This window comes from Marmota flaviventris, chromosome 4, assembly GCF_047511675.1.
Source record: "Marmota flaviventris isolate mMarFla1 chromosome 4, mMarFla1.hap1, whole genome shotgun sequence".
NCBI lineage: Eukaryota > Metazoa > Chordata > Mammalia > Rodentia > Sciuridae > Marmota > Marmota flaviventris.
Genome location: NC_092501.1, coordinates 6,109,626 through 6,134,105, shown reverse-complemented (window position 1 = coordinate 6,134,105; position 24,480 = coordinate 6,109,626). Strand labels below are relative to the sequence as shown.

General features: G+C 49.8%; 1 protein-coding gene across 1 annotated transcript in view; it reads right to left on the bottom strand.

Moving 5' to 3' along the window:
• Positions 1–24,480, bottom strand: part of Adam12 (ADAM metallopeptidase domain 12) — a 309,534-nt gene that overhangs the window by 90,496 nt on the left and 194,558 nt on the right. The window contains exons 4-5 of the mRNA XM_027930183.2: positions 23,430–23,508; positions 8,805–8,881 (exon numbers count right to left, since the gene is read on the bottom strand). Of these exons, the coding sequence (XP_027785984.2) occupies positions 8,805–8,881; positions 23,430–23,508 (156 nt within the window). The remainder of the gene's footprint in view (positions 1–8,804; positions 8,882–23,429; positions 23,509–24,480) is intronic.

Below are 24,480 nucleotides of genomic sequence, written 5' to 3'. Positions count from 1 at the left end.
ACAGTAGAAAGGGATGCTGACTAGGAACGGAGGAACGTGGCTGAGGTCATGTCTGGGGCCACTGGGGGTGAGGAGGGCTACCCTGTACGGTGCCCTCCTGGAGTCTGGGTGCCGGCTGGCCTCCTGCCACCTGATCCTCATACAGCAGTGCCTGGGCCATCGTCCCCTGCCCAAGGTGCCTGGTGCAAAAGGTGAGCTGGTTCTGAGCCAGGCCTGTGTGTCTGAGGCTTGGGCTTCTCAACCCTCACTCTCCTCCCTCCCCAGCACTGTTTAGAGAGGGACAAGGTGCCCAGAGCAGGGACAAGAGCCACAGCACAGAAATAGAAGACAGGGGCCAGAGAAATGAGTTGTTCCTGTAAGAATCCATAGCCTTCCTTTAAAATTTAAAATCCTGTTGTTTTCTCCTTGAATGGCAATGAAGCAGAATTTATTAAAACTTTAGTTGGCTTTGTCAGTTTTCCAAGTGAAAACTTGGGAGACCTACATTCCCTAAAGATAAGTTTTGGTCCTCTGAAACTCAGTTTTAATCCCGGAAGCAATGGTGCATTGGGCAATCACACAGCTTAATGCTTCTGTTCTAATTATGGTTTTCTTACTCCTCCCAGGTGAAAGGGACGCGTGGATTCTGACTACCTGCAATAAGACAGAGATTAGAGAATGCAAATTATCCTGGTTAGTTCAGTGTTTAACCACTAATTGAATTTCCTGGAAGAAGACTTTTGGTCTCAATATCACACTGGCAATCATAAGTGAGAAATGCAGTTGGCATGAAATGAAATTTCATTTTAGTCCTTCTTTTGGAGGAGCTCGTGGGTGAAAGTAATATCCTATCCTACCTCAGATGTGTTTGGTAAGTAGTACATCAGTGAGCACGTCCACACGTGAGGCTCTTTCTCAATGTCACGCCTGTGTGAACTACCCACGTGCAAGCAGAACAAATACTCATCACCCCAGCAAATGCACGTGTATGTGAGGCTCAAAGTCCCCTTGCCCGTGGCTCCTGTTTCCAGTGTAACTCACAACCAGGGCAGCCACGTGAGAAAAAAGTGGAAGTCTGAACTCTCAGAGACGATTTTAAGAATAGCGTCTACGGGTTGAACACCCTCATCCAGGATTCAGAATTCTAAATGCATGTAAATCTGAAGCACTTCTGGTCCCAGGGATCTTGGATAAGGGATACTAAACCTGTCCTGGCACATCCTCAGTAACAATAGGAACTATAAGAGACTGTCCCGAGAGAGAGCCCCTTTTTAAAAAATAACAGCTTAGCTGAGCATTAACTTGTATACCTTTGGTTTACCCCTTTAAAGTGTGTGATTTAGTGGCTTTTGGAATACGGAGTGGTGCAAACATTGCCCCCAATTTCAGAACACTTTAATCAACCCCCAGAGAAATTTTGTTATTAAATATTAAATGTTTGTTATTAGCAGCCCCTGCCCACCCACTCCCGCCCCATGAGCCAGGCTCTTGAATGTATTATTTTTCTCTAATTCTTGCAGAAATCCTATAAAGCCTTGAGCCCATTTTGCTAATGAGAAAACAATGAAGAGAGCCCAAGGTCACTGCAGCCCAAGGTCACCACCCCACCACAAAAGATATGCTTCAGTGCTAATCCCTGGTACCTATGTGAATGGAACCTCACGTGGACAAAGGTTCTTTGGAGTTGAAATTAAATTCAGTTTCTTAAAACAAGACCATTCTGGATGAGGGTGAGCCCCAAAACCAATGACATGTGACATGCTCAAGTCAAGGGACACAGGGATTGGCAGAAGCCACCAGCAGCTGGGAGAGAGGCACAGGAGGGACTCTCACCTGGAGCCTCCAAGGACACCTGGACCTTGGACTTCTGGCCTCCAGAATGGAGAGAGAGAAGTTTTGCGGGCCAGCTACTCAGTGTACGGTAGTCGGTGATGGTGGCCTCATGACATTAACTGAGCCACCCATGGTCAGTGGCAGAGCTGAGGTTCCCCAGAGGACCTGCCTCCTGAGCCTGCTCACTGCCCTTAGCCACACTAGCTGTCGGCCTTCTGCTGGGACATGTAGCACTCAGGCTTGGGAGGGCCAACTGCAGAGTTGTTCAGTGCTGCCTGCAGCTGGGTGGCATGGAACAGGGGTCTTGAATGGCAGGGAGGACGGAGGCGGGGAGCATGGGGTCTAGGTGAGTGGCCATGAGTAAGAATGCAGGAATCAGGAAGGTGGGGGTATGCCCAGAGAGGGAGACTAGTCAAAGTGGGGAACATCTGCAGATGGACAGTGGGAGCCACAAAGGAGGGTGGGGCTGCTGGACCATGGAGGCCAGGCTCTCCAGGCTGCGTTCACCAGCACCAGGCCTCCCTTGGCCACTAGGCCTCAGATGGCTCGTCATTGCACATGCCCTTCATGCAGACTGAGATCCCGCCTGTCACTCACACTCCACATTCCCAGCTTTCAGGACTCTGCTCCTGTTGCACCCTTCCCTGAATCTTTCTCCACACCTGTCCCAGGAGCCTGTAAGTCCACCTGCCCCTTGGATTGTGACTGTTGGTGGCCACACCACTGGCCTCACTGGATGCAAGCTACTTCAGGGCCAGATGTCCCCACCCAAAGGCCTCAGACCATTCCCCGGGTAGGCGTCTGCTGGAACAACCTTCCAGAGGTGACGGAGCAGAGAGTCGGGAAGGCAAAGGTTAAGGTCAAACTGGTTTTACTTCCACTCTGTGCAAATTTCTTCCTTGATATGATCTACTGCAAGTTAAAGAGGACTAGCTGGGATGGAGGGTTCCTGGCACTTGGTTGTGTGGGTGGAGCACATTATCCCACTGACACTTCCTGAGGGTCAGTACACAGCAGAGTCCAGGCCCTGCTTCCTGCCTTCTCAGAACTTGCAGCCGGCAGACAGGAAGGTGGCGGCAAGGCCACCGCCATGTGCCTGACTTTCTAGGGCTGTAGACCTCTTGGCAACAGGCCATTTAGGCTGTACTATGAATCTCGAAAAGCCGAGAACTTCAGACTCGAGCTGCGAGGGGCTGGAGGGGACAGTGGTCACACGGCACCCTGGGCGGTGGCCTGGCCCCGCAGAAAGGCTATGCTCATTCCCAGCCCTCTTCCCCTTCCTCTTGTTTTCCTCCTAAGAGTCTTTTCTCCTTTTGGTTTCTCAGCTGAGACTTCTGTTTGGATTTCTTAAATGTGCCAATTTGTTAATTATACACAATAATGCTGTGTCCACGCAGTACTTATTTTACAATGACTGTGTTTGTCCTGATTGTTAAGTTGCCAATTATTATTTTCATTATAGCAGTAGTTTCATTGTAGTAGTTTCAAGGAACCCCAGATTCCATGGGCTGTAACACTGATCAATTCTACACTTGAAAAATAGGTTGATAGTGTGGGGCAAGAAAATTTCCTGCCTTGTGTGTCATATTGTTGTTTACTATAAAAAAGTTGGTGTAGTACACATCGTATGACACAGTTAAAATTGATGCAAAACTTTCAGGAGCACAATAATGTGTGTTCAGGTACAAAGAGCCCCCCCATCTGGACATGTTTATTTAATTGACTTTTTAAAAGCATTTTGTGCTGTTTTACTGTCTAAGACCCCAGGGTTGTTCCAGCGTACAGCCAGGGGCTTCGAGGAGAGTGTCAGAAATATTCTCTGGCCTGAAGCCTGTCACTACAAAGTAGGTGGAGGCAGAGCAAGGAATAGCAACCAGCTCGCATGGGGACAGGGAAAGGACACAGAGGACAGGTTGTGTACAGGTATTCATGAGGTGCCAACTATGCCACAGGAAGCGGGACCTGTGAATAAAGTCTATTCACGATGATTCAAGGTCTTACCACGCAGTGGGGAGGCGGGGGAGATCAGGGAAGCTTCATGGAGAAGGGGTCGTTTGATCTGGGCCTTGATGGAAGACAGGACCCTCCAAGCCAAATGGGAGTTGGGGAGAGAGGTTGTCCCAGATCAGAAGGACAGCAGGGTCAGAGTCAGCAAGACACATGTGCAGGACATGCTCTGCACACAGCTGGCAGGAGCAGGTGGCTTGCTCGGGCAGGCGGGTGGTGGGATTGAAAAGGAAAGCTGAATCCAAATTGTGCAATGGGAACAAATATGGACCAGGAGTCAGCAGATGTGGGGTAAGGCTGGGCTTTGCCTATGATCCCTGCGGACTGTGAGGAAGACGTGTGCCCAGTCTGCTTCTCTCAGTAAACCAAGGAGCCTCGCACCTGCTCTTGGCTTCCATAGCAGATCACAATGGCCTCTTCCTCCCCCTTGAGGTGGCAGTGGGAGAGCGGGGGCGGGGGGGGGAGAGCTGGTGGACACCTGCTGCATCTAGGGATGGGGCTCCAGGTGATTTCAAGCTGTGTGACAAGCATGCTGGGGTGTTTAAAGGGTCACAAGAAGGAGCACCAGGCTTACCAGCTCCAGGCTGCAGCAGATACCAGGCCCTGAGGGTGCTGAGCCCCTGGCGGCTCTGTACAACAACGGCCTTGATGCCTGCCCCTGCCCTCCTGGGAGCAGAGATCGGAACGTGAATGAAAAGTAGAGTCTGACGTATGCCAGACATCATCACCCAGGTAGTATGTGCAGGCGTGAGATGCACATGAATGTGCATGTGTGGGGGAGTGCGTCTGTGTACATGCACACCTGGTGTTCAGGAGTCAGTGACCCCTTTTAAGAATGAAATAACCCGCTACAAACAACCTGTATCCATAATGCCTGGACAACGCGCTCTGATGCTCCAGGAGGATCAGCTGGGGCTGGACGTCTGTCCCAGGTCCTCTAGTCTGGGAGCTGGATTCTCTCCCCATCACCGTGACAGGTGGCTCACGTGCACTTGGTGTGGTGGAGCATCGTGTGCATCACATGCCTGGGCGCTTACTCGCTAGGTATGGGGGGCAGGAGCAGCGGGAGCCCCTGAGAGGCCAGGCGGGAAAGGGAGAGGAGAACCAAGAACACTACACCAAAACCATAATGCCTTGGTGGAGCATGGCGGGGAGACTCGGGAGATAGGGCCAAGTAACTCACAGCGAGCTTCGTGTCTGGCTTGGGGTCATTTCAAAGTAAGAGCGAGCCCATGGCCGGCCTTGTTTCTGTGACTTCCTTCCGTGTCCCATTTCTTCCCTCCTCTAAAAGGGTCCTCTTCAACCCCTCTTTCCGCTGGGCTATTCTGTCTCCCCTGGCCCCACCTTTTATCTTTTTCCCTGTAAGCATCAAGTGATGCAGGGTGACCTGCTGGTCTCTTCCCCTGGGTCCATTCCAGGACAGTTCGCCTCGCCCTCCCATCACCCAGCAAGCCTGCTAGCAGTGTGGGCAGCTCCCTCCCTGCTTTGACTCAGAGCAACTGGACCCTGTGGGGTTCCTGCTACTGCGTCCCCTGGGGCGCCCACTTCACTCCACCTCCCTGGGCCTCGACGGGCTTTCAGAGATCACCATATTTGACATCATTTTTATTCCTATGTTCTTTCTTAATGTCTACCAGCCTGGTGCCACTGTAGATAAAGACATTCTCCCTTTCCTCCCAGCCCCAATTGATTCCTCTGTCAGGGAGCCGTTGATGGAATACAGCTTCCCCAGGTCTGATTTTCAACTAGCCAGACGGTAAAGCTTGACTGCGCGGCTCCAGAATTTCTCTGTTGATGTATGGTCTGCAGCTTCTGTACAGCGGCACAAAGATCTGGGTACTGGAATCCTCAGGGGCACAAGCGAGGTGCTCCTTAGGCCCACACGGTGCTCCCCAACCCTGTCACAGTCTCTTTTGGTGGCCAACACCAGAGAACCAGCACTTACTCTTATGACTTCCTGAAGTTCCCATCCCGAGGCTCTCACAATGCTTTACCAAATTTGGAGACACACCAGGGAGAGAGCCTCCTCCAGGTGCTGGGGGCAGAAGTGGATGCTGACACTCAGACCCTCCAGGTTGGCCCAAAGAAGGCGACCCTACCACGTGGGAGGAACTGGGGACCCTCAGTTTTCTGTGCTCTTGTGGGGGACTGGAGAGCTTTGGCAGCAGGCCTGGGACAGAGGGACTATGGGGCAGCTGGGGGTGGAGTTGTAACTGAACGGTGCTGAGGGCAGCCTTGTCCTGTATGGACTTCACTCTGGGACCACACGACCCAGCTGTTCATCTAACTAGCCAATGACCTGCTCCATGGAGAGTTTTATGGAGTGTAAGAAGGAGCTGTCAGGAATCCCTTGGAAAATCCCTTTTTTTCTTTACCCCAAAAGGATCTGATTTCCTGTGGGAAGCACCTGTTGAAGATCAGACCATCAGGATGCCCCACAGGTCACTGGTCCCAGGGTTGATGGCGTGCATTGCTGGAGGGGTCCTGTTGCTCCCGAGTGGCCCTGGGTCTTATTTGTCCACCTCCTGGCAAAATCTCGCTGCTTTTCTTTGGTGCCTTTGTGCCCTCCCTGCTCCCTGTCTGTGGGGTTGGGCTGGTGCAGACTCCCTGCAACCTGGCCCCACCCCATTCCCTTTACACTAACCCTTTCTACTGTGCTCTGAGGGCTCATCCACCCTCCATCCCCTCCACCCAGACCTCCCTGTCCCCTCCTTCCCCAGCCCAAACCTGGCTGGACCTCACATTCCCGCGGCCTCTCAGCGCTGAACCTCGTTTCAATTTCTTCCCTCGTGGGCCTTGGCTCCTGGAGGGAGCCTGTTGTCCTCCGCTCACCTGTCACTTCCAGACTCTCCTCCTCTGGGCCAGTACTTGTGTTGGGGACCCTGGCTGCTCACAGATTACCCATGTTTTCCTCCCGTTGCCCTAGTAGCAGGACCTTGGTGCCTTTGTGTATTTGCACCCATGCTGCCTCGGGGACATGTTTCTGCCACTAGCAAAGCTGGAGGCGTGAGGAGCTGACACCCTAACCTGCTGCTAGCTGCTCACAGCGTCGGCAGTCGCCACCTCTGTCCAGGCCCCACCTTCACCGTGACCCCTGCAAAGCGCCCGGCTGGGTTCTGCCCTCCGCGGCCGACTTCACTTCTAGCTCCTGGTGGAAACCTTACGTCAGGCCATGTCACCTCTGCTCCAAGCTCCTGAGGTCCCCATCGTAGTCAGGGGCTGGATTCCAAAAGTAAATACTTAAAAGATGAATCTGATATCAAACATTGGGGAGGAAGTGAGGAAACGAAGCTCCCCCAGCCTCTGGGCTGCAGTGGGCTGGAGTGGGCTGGGGGCCGAGTGTCAGAACATCCATCCGAGCAGAGAGCCCTGTGTGAGGACAGGTGTCACCCACATTTCTTACTGGAAGGTGAGCAGTGGGCAGTGGGTAGACAAGAAGCTTGCTTGCTGCTGCAGGGGCCAGGGGTCAGTGGGAGCACCGGCTCCTTCAGCTGGGCCAGCACCCCCTAGGAAAGGGGCTCTCCCGCCAGGGCCATCAGGGACACCAGCCATTCACTGCCTGGGCCAGGCCTCCCCTGCTGGCCCCCTTTCCCTTCTCCTTTACTTTCATTCACGTCTCAAGTGCACAGGATGGAGCCACCCCTTAGTTGTGCCCCCTCAGTACCCAGGCTTTTCCTCTGTACCTTCAAACACTAAGTGGATCCCATGCCCCCCAACCCTCGGCAGCCTGCACAGGCTGGGAGCGTCATTTCCTCACTTCCTCCCCAGTCAGCCACGCCCATCATCCATCACTCAAGAGTGCGCATGCCTGCTACGCGTCAGGACTGACGTGCAGGTTTCTACAGGGCCCAACCCCTGCCAGCCTCATGAGGGCTTCTGTCTTTGTTGGAAGCCGTGACAACCGCCACTGCAGTCACTGCCATGCTCACATTTGCAGAAGTTCACCAACGTGTGCATGTATGTGTGTGTGGTACTGTGTGTGACATGCTCTATGTTGTGCCACATTATATTATCTGTGGTATATGTATGTTGTGTTGTTATACACGTGTGTGCACTCCCTCGTCGGTGTTGTGTTTTATTGTGTGTGTGAGGCGAGCTATGTGGCCATGTGCACCTATGTGCTGAGCAGTGTCCCCTTCTCTGAGTCCCGCAGGGGACTCACAGACGTCTGGGTGGCTGCTCATGTGCAGGCACAGTCCTGCTTTCTGACTGGCTGGCCCCTTCCTGCAGCCCCTGCCTCCCCTCTTGCACAACCACACTCTGGTGCCAGTGCCCAAACCACCCTGGGATTTGAGGATACAGGCTGTTACTTCACAAACTCAATAAATAAGCCCAGTAAGAAGGCTGAGGCGGCTGGATATTTGTCAGACAAATGGTTTTCCCGGGGAGCATAAGAGCCAGCTGATGGCTCACTACTGTGATTTGCAAGGACCGGAGCTGTGAGTCATGCCCAGGGTTGGCCTTCCAGCCGCAGAAGGTAATTATTTCTTGCACTGTGCCCACAGCCCAGCAGCAGCCCCTACCCATGTGCCTGTATGCAACTCACCCAGGTCACTGTTAAATTAGTTCTTTTATTTTGTTTCCTAATGAGAAGAGGCCCTTTACAATTTTTATTAAGTCAGCAGCTTCAACATTAATACCTAATGTCCAATCTCTCACAGCGGGAATGTTGAAGCGTCAGAGCCAGGAAAATGAAAGATAACTTACATGATGCTCCGGTGCAGAAACTCACTAGTTGAGTGGCCCTCAGCCCACCAGGCCTGAGGACAGCACTCAAAAGGAGCAAGTCACGAGAAGCTAAGACCCCAGTGCCCTGTGCTGCTATGAACAGACCAGGGCCCCTCCCTGTTGTCTGGGTGGGGGGGGGTGCCTGGCATGCGAGGCCCTGTCACTCACTCTCAGTGCTTTAGAGGGAATGGCAAGAGACAGGGGTGGTCTGTGATGGGGGTACTTAAGACGAGAGCCACCGTGGTCATGGCACTTACCTGAGACCAGAACAGGCACTGATGCTGGCCAAGGAATCATCGTATCCTTGCACATGTCCATGGTAGTAACAGTGACCCTGAAAGGGATAGGGGAGAAGGCTGGGTCACTCAGAATGCTTTTTGCCCACTTTCAAGCCAATGGCCTCTAATCCTCCACTTGTTTTGAGCTGTAGAATGTCTTTGTTCTGACACATTCAATGCTAACCCAACGTGACCGAGCCAGGGGCACGTGATTTACTTAGAGATTAATAATCGGGCTTTAAGATTCATCAGTTCCATTCTTGCCCCTCTGAAGTGCTACAGGGAAGCCCCGATGCAGACTGTTTTACAGAATCCAGGGCAGAACAAGTCACGTTGACATTGTCATCTGACCCTCATATCAATTGTCTTTTGTAATGAGAGGAAGAACTGTAGCAAGGTATTTCAGCGCCTGTGAAGCAAAGTAGATCGAGGCCCAAATCTATGGCTCGTGAAAATAGGAAAGCACAGGCAAGGGAAGGGGGGGGGAGAAAAGGAAGAGGGGCTGCACCGAATACCTGAGTGAGAGTTGAAAGTCTCTCATCAGGAAAGCAAAACAGGAAGCTCCTCTAAGACAAAAGCGCCCTGGGACATGCCTAATGTCCCGCTTGCAGAGAGAACCACAGCAGGATGCCTCCTTAGTGAAGACAGATGTCCATCCAGAATCCAGCTCACTTTCACTGCTGGACGCGGGTCATGCTGTAGCGCCCATGAAGGGACCACTGAGCACATCCAGTGCTCCTCCCCAGGTTCTCTGGAAGCCGGCTGCCCGCAAGGTCCCCGAGGGTTTCAGGCTGTTTCCATCTCAGCAAAAGGCTCTCTCACTCACGAGGACAGAATTTAGTGGCCAGTTGTCCTGCCCAGCAGAGACTACCCTGGCTTTGCTAAGAGTAAAGGCCCGGTTTGAGTGATGGAAGAAACCAGATGACACCTTAAGAAGGGGCTGAAGATGATCGTCACAAAGTGGAGGACAAGATTTGGGGGTCATCTGAAAGGTGAGGAAAGGAGGGAGCTGTGGGGAGATTTGTCACTTTGACTTTTTCTTATTGATTCAGAAGTTCTTTATAATCCAGAATATTAATACTGTACCTGTTATTACGCGGGAAGTATCTTTTATCTTTCGTTGCTCATGACATTTTCTCGTCTTGAGAGTTACTGCTTTTTGTAAATTCAAGGCTATCCATCTTTCTCTTTCTGAATTTTGTGTGTTGGTAAAGATGGCTTCCTGAAGGTCACAGATACTTCCTTCTTTATTTTCTTGTTTTTATAGTCTTGGTAATTAGCTCTTTAATCTTTCTGGAGTTTATGCAATACCCGGAAGTGTGAGGTTGGAATCCTACTTTCCCCTACAAAACAAGCACCAGCTGTTCCCATTGCCACTTGTCCTTCCTGATTTAGGGTGCTACCTTGGCACACGCTGAATACCCACAATAAGTCTGCGGCTCCACTTTGGGGCCCGGGAGTCTACTGAGGCAAACCCCCATTGGTTTGTTCCTGTGCCAATGCTCCAGTGTTTCAATCACGACTGTTCTATATGACACTCTGATATCGGACAGAACGAGTTCTCATTTAAATTTAAGATGAATGCCCACCACGGATCTCCCCATGTCCACGCGGAACCCTCCAGCAGCTCCTCCCCTGTCCCTCCCCAGCCTGGCTCCGGATCTTCCTGTTCCGTCATTTCATAGCCATAGAAGCACACAATACCTGGCCTCCTTTCTGGGTTCTTTCATTGGTAAGAACCTGTGTTTGCACAATAGAGATCTGTTCTGTTCATGTACAAGGTGAGCCTCTCCTTCTAACTGGGTCCTCTTTATGCCCTTTGGTCAAGAACAATTTTTACATGCAGCGATGAGAAAGTTTTTAAGTTTATGCATAGGTACTGTATAGCTTTGTCAATATTATTATAAGATCTTTTTTCCTATTCTGCCTTATAGATGGTTTTTAATGTAAAGGGAAGTGTTGGGTTTTGTAAGGTGATCTTATATCGGGCACCTTGCTGGACCATCTGATCAGTTGGACAGTTTGGGTTTTCTCTTGTTGATCATATCAATTGCCAACAGCACAAGTGTTCTGGGCTCCTCTTTGGGTCTTTCCCTAGCATACTGGGGAGTGTGATGGCTGGTGTCCAGGGGCCAAGGCCGGCAAGGGAAGGAGAGGGCAGGACAGCACATAGCCAGTAGAGGGAAAGCACATTTCAAGGCAGTGGGCAGTGGTGGTGAGAGGGTTGGCAGATCAGGGATGGGCTGAGTTCATCCTGGCTGAGGATGCAGGGGCAGGGGTGTGGTACTCACAGTGCCCTTACCCCCCCCCCCCCCGCCCCCAGTGAGTCTGGCCTCTTTTGTGAGCATGTGGCTTGGGCATGGGATACTGGGAGGGTGGCAGTCACATCAGCCATCCCCCACGCCAGAAGGGAGGGCAGCCCTTGCAGCCAGCATGCTTCCCAACACCTGTGCGAGATGCTTTGGGATGCTCCTGTGTCTCCCCTCTCTAGACGACTCTTGGTCACCTGCCTATGGGAGGCACAGTGGTGATTCTCCAAACAATTCCATAACTGGATTGCAACACCTCAGGGCACCAGAGGGGTCTCACGGCTCCCAGGCTCTGCACCACAGGCAGATTCAGCCCCGTGGATTTCAGCCCTAGGGACACCATAGGCACATGAAGACTGAGGACAATTCCAAGTCATCGGCCGCTGGAGTTCAGGTGCCAGGGCTGCCCTCCCTCCCAGAATCACTGCCTGGGGTTTGACTGTTGCTGACCTTTGGGGTCCAATGTAGAAGTTCCCCCATCTTAGAAAAATATGACATGGCAGTATTGGCAGCTAGATACTGCTTAAAAATTAAAAATCAAATTATGACAATAATCTTTAGTGGTTTTTTGCATTAAGTGACAATAATCTTAATTACTGACCTCTGAAATCTCAAACATCTATTTTCAATCTCCATTTATTTTTAATAGATTATTTATCAAATGTACTTTCAAATTAAATACCCAGAAATATAAGCTCATTAAAGCAGAAGCCAAGAACAAATTGGTATCAAATTAATTTCTAATTCAACACCTTGGTTGAATGGCTGCTTGTGAAAGAAGAGGGAGTAGATTGCAGCTTTCACAAATTGTTCCTTAAAGGAAACCATCTCTCCTCTCCCACCCTTGACTGGAGTCAGCCATCATTTCTCAGCTGATCCCACTCTGGTACCTTCGGACATGGGCTGATACACCCATTGTCACTCCATCAGGGATTCACTGCTAAGATTACTAAGCACAATTATTATGGATCTAACTGAAGAGTCTCTGGGATAACTCCAACTTCCGGAAATGTAGTTCTTTTCAACAGGACTCACCAAATGGGAACAGATGTGATTTGGTTTTTATCACGCAGTGAGTGGATCATGGCATAGTTCTGAACAACGTGCTTGTCATACCAGGGAAATCTGTGGGAGTGAAGGAGACACTTTCTGTCCCTGTAAGGGGTCATGACCTCCAGGGAAGGGGCAGAGGCAGAGAGGGCCACGAGGGCAGTACCATGCCCAGTGTGCACCTGTATCAGGCCAGGTTGTCTCCACACACTGAGGCTGAGGCAGGAGCCAAGCGGGTCTCCTGAACTCATGGACACTTGGCCTATTGGGTCTGGAGGTGCCACACCAGTGGGTGACATGGCAGGCAGCATCGTGCCAGAGGAGGTCTGTGCCTCAGGGCCTGCTGATCATCACTGCCCTTGCTGGCGAACTGTGGCCTCTGCTCTCCACACTTCCTGGCCCGAATCCTTCCTCTCTCTGATGCCCCCAAAGACAACAAGCCCTGTGGTCTTTTTGTTCTGCTCATCTCTCTAAAGCCATTGCTGGACAAAACACTGTCCCATGAGGACAGCCTACTTGGCTTTATTCTGCTGATGCACTGCATTCTATCTCTACCAACAAAACCCAGCGTGGAGAGGAGCGCCGAGCACGCATAACCACAAAATTACACCTTTCCCTTTGCAAAGCCTCTAACCATGTATTTTATATACTTACTATTTAACCTAATGCGTTTCCCCACTCCAGTAAAATACATTTTCCTCCTGTTTAATACTATCAATCAAATATAATGCTGGGTAAGAAGAAGATGGAATAAGAACTCTTGAACTTGAAAATTGGTAGCCCTCAACTGTATGCCCTGTGGGAAGTCAGAACAAGCTCCTGTTACTCAACTCTCAGTGGACCAGAAAGAAGGGAATTTTATGTGCTAAAGTGGTAACAAAAATGGCCCAACCTTGTGATTACAAAGGACTGTGACCAGACAAGTCTGTGAGAGACTCTGCTGAGAGAACATATTTTCAGTGCTGTTTTTCTGGGGGCTCAGAGGGCTCCTCACCCCTGCCACAAGCCACATGGCAAACTACCTGAATTCAGCGCTTGGATCATAAGATGCTTTAGCCAGAAGGAAACTGTGGGCCGTCTGAGGCCAACTTTGCTCTTCCAGCCAGATTCTACCCTGAACAGACAGATGTGGAAACTGAGGCCCAGTTGGCTGAACAGTCAACAAAGGTCACAGTGGCAATGGATGGCAGGACAGGACCTCAATCCAGCCTCTGACTCCAGGCCAGACAGCACCCCTCCAAACCCTCCTTGCTGGGAACACAAGCTCTCATGAGCATCTCTTCTTTTGAAAAGAAAAGCTTTCATATAAAATGCAGACTTGCAATATCCACTGCGCCTCCTCATGATGTCCCTCCAGGGATGGCAGGACAGTGAAGTCATCTGCACACTCAGAGCAGACACGGGGGGTAGATGGCATGTGGCCTGCATTTCAGCACGACTGTGGTCAAGCCTTTGTCCCCTTGTGCGGAACACCAAGCCTCCACAGATGACATGTTTGCTTGGGACTCAAACACGGTGACAGGCACTCAAGCAGCCCAAGTGCCTGCAGAGCTGTTACCCCGTACTTGGCCCTGTGCCTGCGCAGGACAGGATGGTTAAGGAGCAGTCGCCACACCCATGCTTCCTGGCCATCTCTGCTCCACAGCTCTAACAAGAACCAGGCCTAGTTGAAGACTGTACAGAACAAACCCCGGGCCCTTTGAGTTGTATTGCTGCGCTGGAATTCTGCACCGGGGAACACAAGCTTAAGAAATCCTGTTGGCGTTCTCGGGACCTCCCTGCAAGTAGACCATCCCTGGAAGCAGGATGCCGACCACTGAGACACCACGAGACCCACCCAGAGGTGGAGCCTTGCGTCGAGGCTCACATGGAATAGGTGCTTAATTTCCCAGGATTTTGTGGCTTGAATAAACAAAACTCAGGGAAACACAGTGATGTGTAAAGTATTGCTACCAACGTGGAAGGCCCATTAACCCAGGATGCTGTGGGGCCTATTTTCCACCCACTCTTTTCCTCCCATGAATGTTTGCTCAGTGTGGCCTTGCTGGATGAATGGGTGGACGGAGAGAGAAATGGACGCCCTGGACGAGGGGGCGACTGGCTCTGCTCTCGCTTGCTCTCTCTCTCCCTCTCTCTCTCTGGCTCCGCACTCCCAGCTCCCCATCTTTTTGAGTGCTGTGTAGATTTTCTGAAGATCCTTGAGGGGCAAGGGTGGGTTGGGGTGGTGGGCAGGGGCAGAAGACCTAAGGGGCCAGCCGCTGTTCAATCAAGACACGCAGCCTCGAGAGCCTGGTGGTCAGCTTACTTGTGGGCCTTCCTGGCCACGGCTCATGTTCTCATCTGTCATCGTGACCTGTGAGGGATTTCGGAAGGAACTGGGTAAGAAAGGCAAGTACTGTGCACGTGATCTCCCACGGGGCAGTGGCTTCGCCTGGCCTGCCTGTCTCCCAGTCTCTCCTGCATATCTCACGGCCAGGTAAGTGCTGGACCTGGGATGTGGTGACACAGGCACGTCCTTGCCATGCTCCTGACTCCCACAGCTGCTGCCCCAGGTCTGGCTCAGGTCTTCTCTTTGGGGATGGACAGTCCCCACATCCTGCAGGTCCTCTGGAGCCTGCTGGGCTCTGACACTGCCCGGCCCCCACCGCATTCTGGTCACAGCGCACTCTGCCATCTGTTGTCAGCCTGTGAGTTCCCTGAGGAAGGGGCATGTCCCCCTCCCACTCTCCTACAGCACCACAGAGGCCCTGGGACCTTGCCCATCTGAGCTCAGGGGGCCCTGCAGCGATGACGACATACTTGTGAATTCCCAGGGGGCTGCTCCGGCCTCTCCCCTCTTCCTGTTCCAGGACTTGTTCAGTCAGACACCCTCTGCTCTCCCCTGGACGCTCCCCAGGGACTCCCTTGGTCAATGAACCCCATTTGCCCCCGAGTCCTCACCACTGACTTTACAGACTTGCTACAGTAAGCACCAGGGACAGACACACAGCACGACACCCTGCTCTGTCCAGGCGAGTAGAGGCAGCGTGTCACAGCGCCCAGGAGCTCAGATTCTAGAGTCAGACCACAGGGCTGGAACCCTCATTAGCTGTGGGTGTGGCCTACTTACTTTACTCTCCATGTCTCAGTTTCCTGGTCGGGGTATAAAATAGCAAGGGCTGACCTGGGGTGAGGATGGACAAGTCGACCTCTGAAGGGGCTGCGTACAGGACCTGCGCTCGTGCTCCTCACAGACATCAGCTGTGATACGGACACACCGTCAACCCCATCAGGCTCCTCGGTGGGTGACTGAATGCAAGCATGGAAAGGTGGGTGTGTCACCGCTGTCAATGGGGAGTCTAGAAATTTGGACTTGATCGAGAAGGCATTGCGGGGAACCTTTGGTAATTCAGGAGGATCAAGGTAAAAATGTAAGAGTGATGACATGCGTGTTTTAGAAGGGTCATTTGGCAGGAGGAGTCTGGATTGAGACTAGGTGAGGTGGGAAGTGGGTGGAGTGGGGGTCAAGGCATCTCCATGTGAAGTCTGAGGTGCAGGGTGAGCGGGGGAGGCGGAAGTCCTGTGGATCTGGGAAGCTGGGGAGAGGAGTTAGCATGGAGGTTTGTGGTCAGAGAGGGGGCAACGGGAAGAGCTGGGGAAGGAGCGTGGAGCTCAGTGATGGGAAGCCCACGCCTCTCAGACCGTCCTTGGAATGTGATGATGAGCCGGCTCACGCCTGGTGTGCTTCCCTGTCACTTCCAGAACCTCCCCTCTTCTCTTCAGAGGCTCTCTAGCTGCAATGGACAAATGTCCATTTGTCTCACATGTGGAGTCCAAGCCGATTGCCCAAGGTACTGCTGCTTCCCAGGAAGCAGTTGCCATGGAAACGCCCAGGCTGTCACCCATCAACCATTTCCATCAAAATACTGAACCCACCTTCCCAGATGGTTTAGCCTTGGTTAACTCTGGTCCCTTTTGACATCTCTCCTGGCAAATGCTGTCACTACTTTCTCCCAAGCACAAGCACAGGGGACACCCGGGACACGGAACGCCTTGGGTGGTGTCACACGCACAGTGGGCGTTCTCCCTCCTCTACATCTCTGCGCACCTGGCCCTGGGCAGCTCCCCTCACCAGGGATTCCCACAGGACCTGCCTGATCCCGCGCTCTGACTACTCCTCACGCTGCACCCACAGGTGTCCTTTCAGAGCCCCATGTGGTTGCTACACCCCCTTGAGGACACCCTTTAATGGTTGCCCATGTTTCCTTTATCAAGACCAAGTCTGTCATGTGGTCTCCAAGTCCTGTACACTCAGGCCTCTGTCAACACCCACACCCAGCCTCCGCGCCCCGGAATAACTCTGCTCGGGTCTAGAAGTTTCTCTTTCTCCTGGTTCATGTCTCCTCAACCCTCAGACTTGGCTGGTGGGTCCTCTCTGCCACTCAGCCGTCGTGACCCGTAGGTCCGGAATCGCCCCCCTCGACCTTTCTTTCTGGGTCTTCCGCGGGGATTCTGCTGTGGCTATTGGGTGATGCTGGTCTCCTCCCGGCCCCAGTGAGTCTCCTAGTCTGGTTCTAATCCCTGCTGCTCTCAGCGGCAGGCGCGGGCCTGGCACAGGCCTGTGGTTCAGTTAACTGCAGAGAAGCATTTCCACCAGGGCTGGGGGCATCTGGGGGTCACCCTGGATGAGGACTCCAGCTTCCCCAGAGCTGTTTGGGGGATTTAAATAGCACAAATGTCATGTGTATTGTCTCCCATTGGCATTATTAGAAGTGACAATATGAAACATAATCCTCCCTTACATGTGGCCAGTGAAGGACAAAGTCACAAATACTTTATCCTGTCAGGGTAACAGAGAGAAGGGACAAGAGATCAATTCCAAAATTAAAATCAGCCACTACTCTGAGTCAACAGCTTACACTGATGTTTAAAATATTAAAAACAACAACGGCAAATGCGCTGTAGCCAAAGTGGTTCTTACTTTACATATAACTTTTAGGAGGACGCAGTAGGGGCTGACTGTGGAGGATGGATGAGTGAGTCAGCAAATTTCTTTTTGTTTTCCAGCCTGGTTCAATAAGAACAAAAGCCCAGGCTGCATCTGTCTCTTGTGCACCAACAGCAAGGCCAGGCCTTGGCCTGGGCTTAAGGACCAGCTGTTGAGGCCGGGGGCTCTGCAGAGTATACTCTTGTTCACGCCTCATCTTTCCAGTAACCTGGCTGGTGGCTTGGGGTGGCACTCAAGGCATGGGAGGAGGTAGCTGCTGGGTGGAAAGAAGAGCCACTGTTTTTCTAAATAGAAAAGCAAATGTGCTATTGTTTGCAAGGGCTTGGTGGTGTCAATCAATCCCTTCTCCAGTTGCTTCACCTACTGAGGATATATATTCAAGGAGTCCATTGAAGAACAGAATACAGCTTTGGCTTCATTGCCTTTGCAAAGGGGCTTGGGGCATATTCTGTAGAGGATACCAGCTTGGGCCTGGAAAGAAGGGAAGCTCCTGGCAATTTCTGGTACCCTCTCCATCTACTCTTGTTAGATCATGCCTTGGGACCCTTCCTGGGGAAGGAGGCTTTCACAGTCACCTCACGGAGAAATAAGGAGAAGGAGACACCCCTGCCGCTGTATGTGCATCAATCACAGAAAAGTACAGAGCTCCCCTTATGAAGATGGTGGCTACTAAGATTCTGGAACCTTCTATCCTGGCTGTATTCTAAGACACCTTGATTTTCAGACTTCAGCTTTGCAATCCATATCCAAAACAGAACCGCCGCTCTTGGACCCTCGTTTACCGAGCCCTGTATTTCTGCTGCTTCTTTACTCCCATTGCATTTTTCCTCTCAAATGAGCAATGAAGCAGTGTGTGGGGGGAGGGAGGGTTGGTGCTTAAGAAGAAAATAAGGCAGATTAAAGCAGAAAACAGAAAACTGCAGAAATAACTTTAGCAGCACATCTTACATGTTCTAGATCTGTCACGTTCGGTGAGCACCCTTCCCTGCCCTAGTGCGTATTTGGAGGATCTGAACCTGTCGGCAGACAGGTGCTTCCTCTAGGAGCTCCTTTTTCAGTTAATTTTTGGAATAACAATTTGCTTTGTGGAGGTAGCCTCGGTGCCAAGTCTAAAAATATATTTTAAATAAGATCTTAGAAAAAAAAATAGAAAGTCAAGTGTGAACTTGTGGCACTGTCAATTATGTACGAGGTGAGTCCTCAGATCCAAGGTTGGCCTCCGTCTTTCTCCTGTGGTGACCTGCCTGCCTGATTGTCCTGTGCCTGACTGTCCCTGCCATTCTGACACAGACACACCAGGGCTCATGTCCTCTCTGCCTTCCAGCCAGTAGCTGCTTCTCAATGGCACTAGTGAGGACCACGTTGCCCCTCTCCCGGCTTAGGTGGAGGCAGCACCCTCCTGCTGACATTCCCCTCGCCCACCACCAGGCCTGACCTCTCACGATCCTCTAAGCATCTGGACCGTTCTGTCTACACCAGGCTGTGTCTATGGACGGACTCTTCATCGACCACAGCAGGCCCCTGACAAATCCTGCCTTCTGTCTGTGATGTTCCTCCCAATCTTGTTGTTCTGCTCTGAGTCCCCGAAGCACAGAACTGAACACGTCATTCTGCTGTGTGAGCCCTCTTCCTGGTTCCCAGACTTCCAGTAAGAGAAAGTCCAAACTCCTCAGGATTGAGGATTTCATGCCAACCTCACTCTTCTTTACCCACTTTTATACAGCCAGATAAATGTCCCTTCCTCAGTGAACTGACTCCCAGGAGTTAAAACTGTTCCTTTGCACACACTTCTTATCATAGCAGGTGCATTAAAACATACTTGTTTTTATGTCTTTCAAATGCCATGCCTCTCTAGTAGAATTTTTTCCTTGATTAATGCTGAGGATACATTTTATTCCATGTCCATGAGCTCTGGGTGAATGAATGGGTACGTGAACGAATTCCGGATGGCATCACCTCAGATGCTGAAATGGCCAGGTGAATCATTTTTTGAAAACCTCTTATATGAAGATGCTCTGTGAGGCTCTATAGGGCAGAGAGGAGACACCAGAAACATCCCCACCCACACAAGCTACTAGAACCTATATATGAAAGAGTATAATTGCTAATAATATTATAGTAGAAGAAATAGCACCAAGCATAATAACACCACTCATCTGAAGCTATTAATGTACAGAATGACATTTTAAGATAGATCAATGCTACGGATCCTTGCTTTCTTCTTAAAGGATTTTTAACATATACGCTGGAGAGAGTTTATACTTCTTGTAATTTTTGCAACTATGTTCATACTTCAAAAGATTCATTTTTTATTTATTCTTTCTCTAATTTTGCTAGTTCCTCTTCTACTTTAAAAACTTTGCTTCCTTTTTCAGGAGCTATTTATTTCTTATAGATTTGGTAAAACTCACCTGGTATTATTTTTATGGGTAGAATTTTTAAATACTCGATTTAATTTCTTTATATACTAAGATTAAAATTTTTCTTTTTCCTTGTGAACCAATTTTAACAATTTACATTTTTAAGAAAATAGTATGTTGATAAAGACTCACGATTGTAAGGATCTCTATTTAGCAATAGCTGTATCCTTCTTAGCATCCCTAAAATTGTTTGAGAATTTTTTCCTTGATTAATTTCATAAATGTTTTGTTAATGGTTTTATTAACATACTCAGATGAGCAGTTTTTGGTTTAACTAATGCTTTCTCATAATTCTTTTGTCTTCCTCTTGTAATTTCTGCTCATTTTAAAAATCTCCATTTCCGAGAGAGATATATTTAAGTCTCCTGTTTTGTTGTGAGAATGTCAAGGTATTTTTAGTGTCTTGCATTATGAATAAGTTATATCAACTGTATATTTAGAGAATTTTCTCTTGAAATTGCTAAGTTCAAGAGTTCCATTGATATAGGAGTTTTTCTCTTTTTTCTTTAAGTAAACATAACTAAGAAGGAAATCAGATTCAGCCCACAACACCTAGTTTTTAATGGGGTCATTAGATTTTATAAAAACCTTTAACTAACCTAGATTAATTGTTTTTAAACATATTTGGAGACTCTTCTGCTGGTACCTATAGTTTCCTGGTCTTGTCCGCCCTTTTGAGTGATTTCTGTTATCAGGACATTGTGATTCCTTGGTCCCTAGTGGTGACATGGTTGCCTCAAGATTGAGCTTATCTGACGTCCCTAGACCAAGGCAGCTTTCCTGGGCTGAGATTCATCAGTCCTTTCTTGTTCCCATTCCTTTCCTGTCACAAGCATTTTGTTTTTGGGGTGGGGTGTGAGTCTTGTAAAAATTATGCAGCTGGATTTTATTTTAAGTTCTAAGGAGATAATTCATTTTAACGAACAGTAATGAGATGAATATGCTGTCTCATTTTTATCTTGTTATTTTGTTTTGTTCACTCTGCTCTTCTTCTCCTCTTCTTTCTTTCCTGCTCTCTACTGATGGATGCACTTTTTTTATTCATTATTATTCGGAATTCTATACTCTGCCTTTCTGTTCTTTAAAGGGTTATGCTTAAAGTTGCCAAAGACATACTTTAATTATTGAAATCTAATTAGTTTGTCTATTATCCTCCAGAACAATGGAAATTCTTAAACTTTTGAATCTATTTTTTATCATGTTTCAGAACAACAAATTTAGTCATTACTGTTTTAATTATTATTTTAAATGGATTGTCTGGACTTATTCACATGCAATTATTTTGCTTATGATTGCTTTTGACATCCTACCCCAGCTCCCCGCTTCTTACTAAGAATTCTTTGTTGGTTATTTTTTGGGTAGATATTCTTTGTTAGGCTAGAAGAGAAGTAAATCTCCTTTTTACATAAAAATGTCTATTTCACTCTTATTTTTGTAAATTCATTTGAGTATAAAATTGAGGGTGACAATGATTTATCCTTGGCTCCCTGAAGCTCAGTTCCATGGCCGTGGCTGGGAATCTACGGTTGCTTCAACAGAAAATGTCTGTCCCACGTGGTTTCTGGGCTTCCTTCCTGATGCTCCGCCGTCTCTCTGTGACCCATCCTGGAACAGGGGGTTCACCTTTGTTCCTGCTTGGGATTTGGTGCATTTTCTTCAAGATTCATGTCTTTCTTCAGTTCAGGCACATTTTCAGGATATTCTGCCTAAACCTTGTTTCTTTCCTGTTTTTAAAACGTGTTTTAATGGTGGCACTTCTGTCAGACCTGCTCTGTCCTCTTAACTGTTTCCCCTGGTTTTTCTATCATCTCGTGTTCCTGGAAGCACTGACTCTCTTGTTTCTTTTTCCACAGATGCCTGCTGACAGGGGCTGTGTTCCTTGTTTGGTTTGTGATTTGGACTTGGGGCTGATCCTTACTATTTTTATGGCGCTTTTTATTATCTCCTTGCCGGGGCATCTCGTGTCGTCTGGGCCATGAAAACCTCCCCCTGGAGCACTTTGGGGCTGGCTTCAGCGTGGGCCGTGGGGTTCACTGATCTGGGACCCGCTTTGAGGTCAGGATCTTGACTGGGAATTCCATTCTGATGATGGTATTAAAATTCTGGACCCGGGCCCAGCCCATTCCCAACATGCACACAAGCTAGATGGGGTTCAGTTTCCCTTTTTTTTTTGGAAATCTTTTTTCAATTCAGAATACCTGGCAGACAGTTCTTTCGTGCCCCTCTGTGGTTGGAGGGTTCTTCCTGTCTATCTCTCCCTCTCTTCCTTTTTTTTTTTTTTTTAAACACAGACTGGGGGGCCACATTCTTCGAGACTCACAGCCACACATGTCCACTTCTCTTGTCCCTGTCCCACGTACCAGGTTCTCCCTCTGGTTCCTGAACAGCCCTTTGGGGTCCCCTGGCCCCACTCAACGCCAGTGCTCTGAGCTCATTTCCCCTCTTGGTTCCCCTCTGGAGGACTCCCATGATTCTCTTCTAAGTCTGACCAGACTTTGTCACGACTCCTATATGCTCATGTTCCATGCGGGATTGCTATGGGTCTCATCTGGGCTGTGTTGATTGGATCTGCAAGGTCCCCCAAAGCTCATATAGTGAAGGCTTGGTCCCTGGTGCAGCCGTGTTCAGAGACGGGACCTTGGGAGGTGACAGGGTGGTGAGGATCTGTCCTCATCAATATACTCATCAACTGGCGGAATCCTAACAGAACGGGCTGTTGGGAGGTGGAAACTTCAGGAGGACACAGGCCCCTGGGGTGTGCCCTGAAGGAAGTATTTTGTACCAGGCCCCGTTTTGATCTCTCTGCTTCTCAGCTTCCCCCGCCCATTCCCTGCCGCGCCCTTCCACCTCACCACAGGCCCAAAGCTGCAGGGCCAAGAACCACGGACTGAAACCTTTGAAACCAGGAGCCAAAATTCATCCTCCTCTTTTTAAGATGATTTTCTCAGGGATTTTGTCACAGCAACAGAAAGCTGAACAATGCAGGCTGGGAGGTCTGCAGCAGCGTATCCCACTGTGTTCCTGGGAGGGGGAAGTGCCAGTTCATAAGTGTTGGGTGCCAAACCCACTTAAAGAAAGGTGTTGGCAACATGCAGAGAAGAGAGGCCTTTGAGACAATGACGGTGACCTGCCAGCACTTCCATGGCAAACGTAAAGCCTGACTCTACCACATACTTTTAAAACAAACCCCCACAGCTTTTAGAGCAAGGGAACGTCCTATCCTCAGAGGACAGTGACTTTGTCTTTTCCTCTCTGAGTCTCCATTTTCACACACGGGGCCATATGCACACGCAGATGATGTACAATAAACGCTAAAGGAACAAATAAAATGAGCATTTTCTCATTACATGTAAAAGTTCAAATATCAGAAAAGCTGATCAGGCGGTGATCAATGCCATATCGCAGTAAAACTCTTGACATAGAATCCTATCAACATTGTGGGTGCATTTATAGTAAGTTAAGCAGAGTCAGTTAGTTTTCTCTTAAATTTCTTTAAGGAACTTTAAAGTTTAATGCACCAAAATTCAGCTCAGGTAGGACTGCTTTGCAGGTGATCTCTGACTTTGGCTGGGTTTTCTAAAAAGGACTCACTCAAATGAACACCCCAAGGCCTCGAAGGTGTTCCAGGGTTGGCCCTGCCATAAAGCCTCCACAGCTGTTCTGACATGTACGTGGACAAAACCAAATTTTTCTGGAGTGATAAAGGAATGGCTAAACATTAAGGGATGTACAAACTCTTCTTGGGACCCTTGTGATTCTGCTCAGAATAAAATGGCTCCAAAGTTTAAGCACAGATTCAACAGCACAGAGTTATGGTGGTCTAAAGTGAAGGAATTACCGTGTAATTTCGAGTGAGGGAGACATCAGTACCGTCTTGCAGATAATGGGTCTCCGTGAAACCACTGGCAATGAGGCCCCTGTAGAGACATAAAAACAACATAAAAGATGAACATCAAATTGCAATGATACGTGTGTGTGAGCTTCTAGGCTGTGCTGCAGGCAGGGTCTGACCTCCTCGTTTTGCAGATAATGTGGTAAGGCTCCCAAAGGCCTCCACAGGGGCAGGTCGTCAGGGAGAACTCGGAGGAGACGCTGGGGGCTGATTCAGACGTGTGTGCTTTGAACAATCCCCTGTGGTGCGTGTGGGGCCACCCCCACTCCTGCCACCTCATCCTCCAGTGCACACACGAGCTCATTGGCACATGTGCCCACGCACACGCACACTCTTCCATGAATAGCACAGACTGGGTCCTGAGCTGGGAGACACAAGGCGCCAGGAAGTCATGAGGGTCGGGGACTGTGATTAATGTCTAAGCCACCTGCTGGAAAAAGAAGTGCCCCCGCTGCGTGCCCCCTCAGGAGAGAGGACAGGTGTCGGTGTGGAAATCTCACAGGAGAGATTAGAAGAGCAGTGCAGTCAGCAGTGGTATAGTGGCGTAGGAGGACGGGGAGGAAAACTACCCGGACACACGGAAATGTTGACTTGCTAAGAAAAATCGGATGAGGGGGGCCCTGGTTATCCTAAACAGCATGCAATTCACCAGGCTTTGTCAAGGACGGCAAAGCACAAGCCGTTTAGGTTCTAAATGATTTTTCAACTTCTTCAATTACGTGGGTTATTTTATCCTATTCAACACCAACACCGAAGTGTTCCCTTGGGCACCCACTATGTGCCCCTTCTCACTGCCGGAATTCCAAGTCAATAAGACCAGTCCCTGCTCTTGAGGACACTGCAAAGTGGTGAGGGGACAGAGACACATCAGTGGGGAGGGCTGTCCCAGGGTGGAAACTGTCTTCCTTGGGGACTGGCTGCAGGGTGGGAGGGCAACAGCCGGGAGGCTCTGCAGGGGCTGCCCACTCTGCTGGCCTAGACAGCTGGAGTCAGAGGC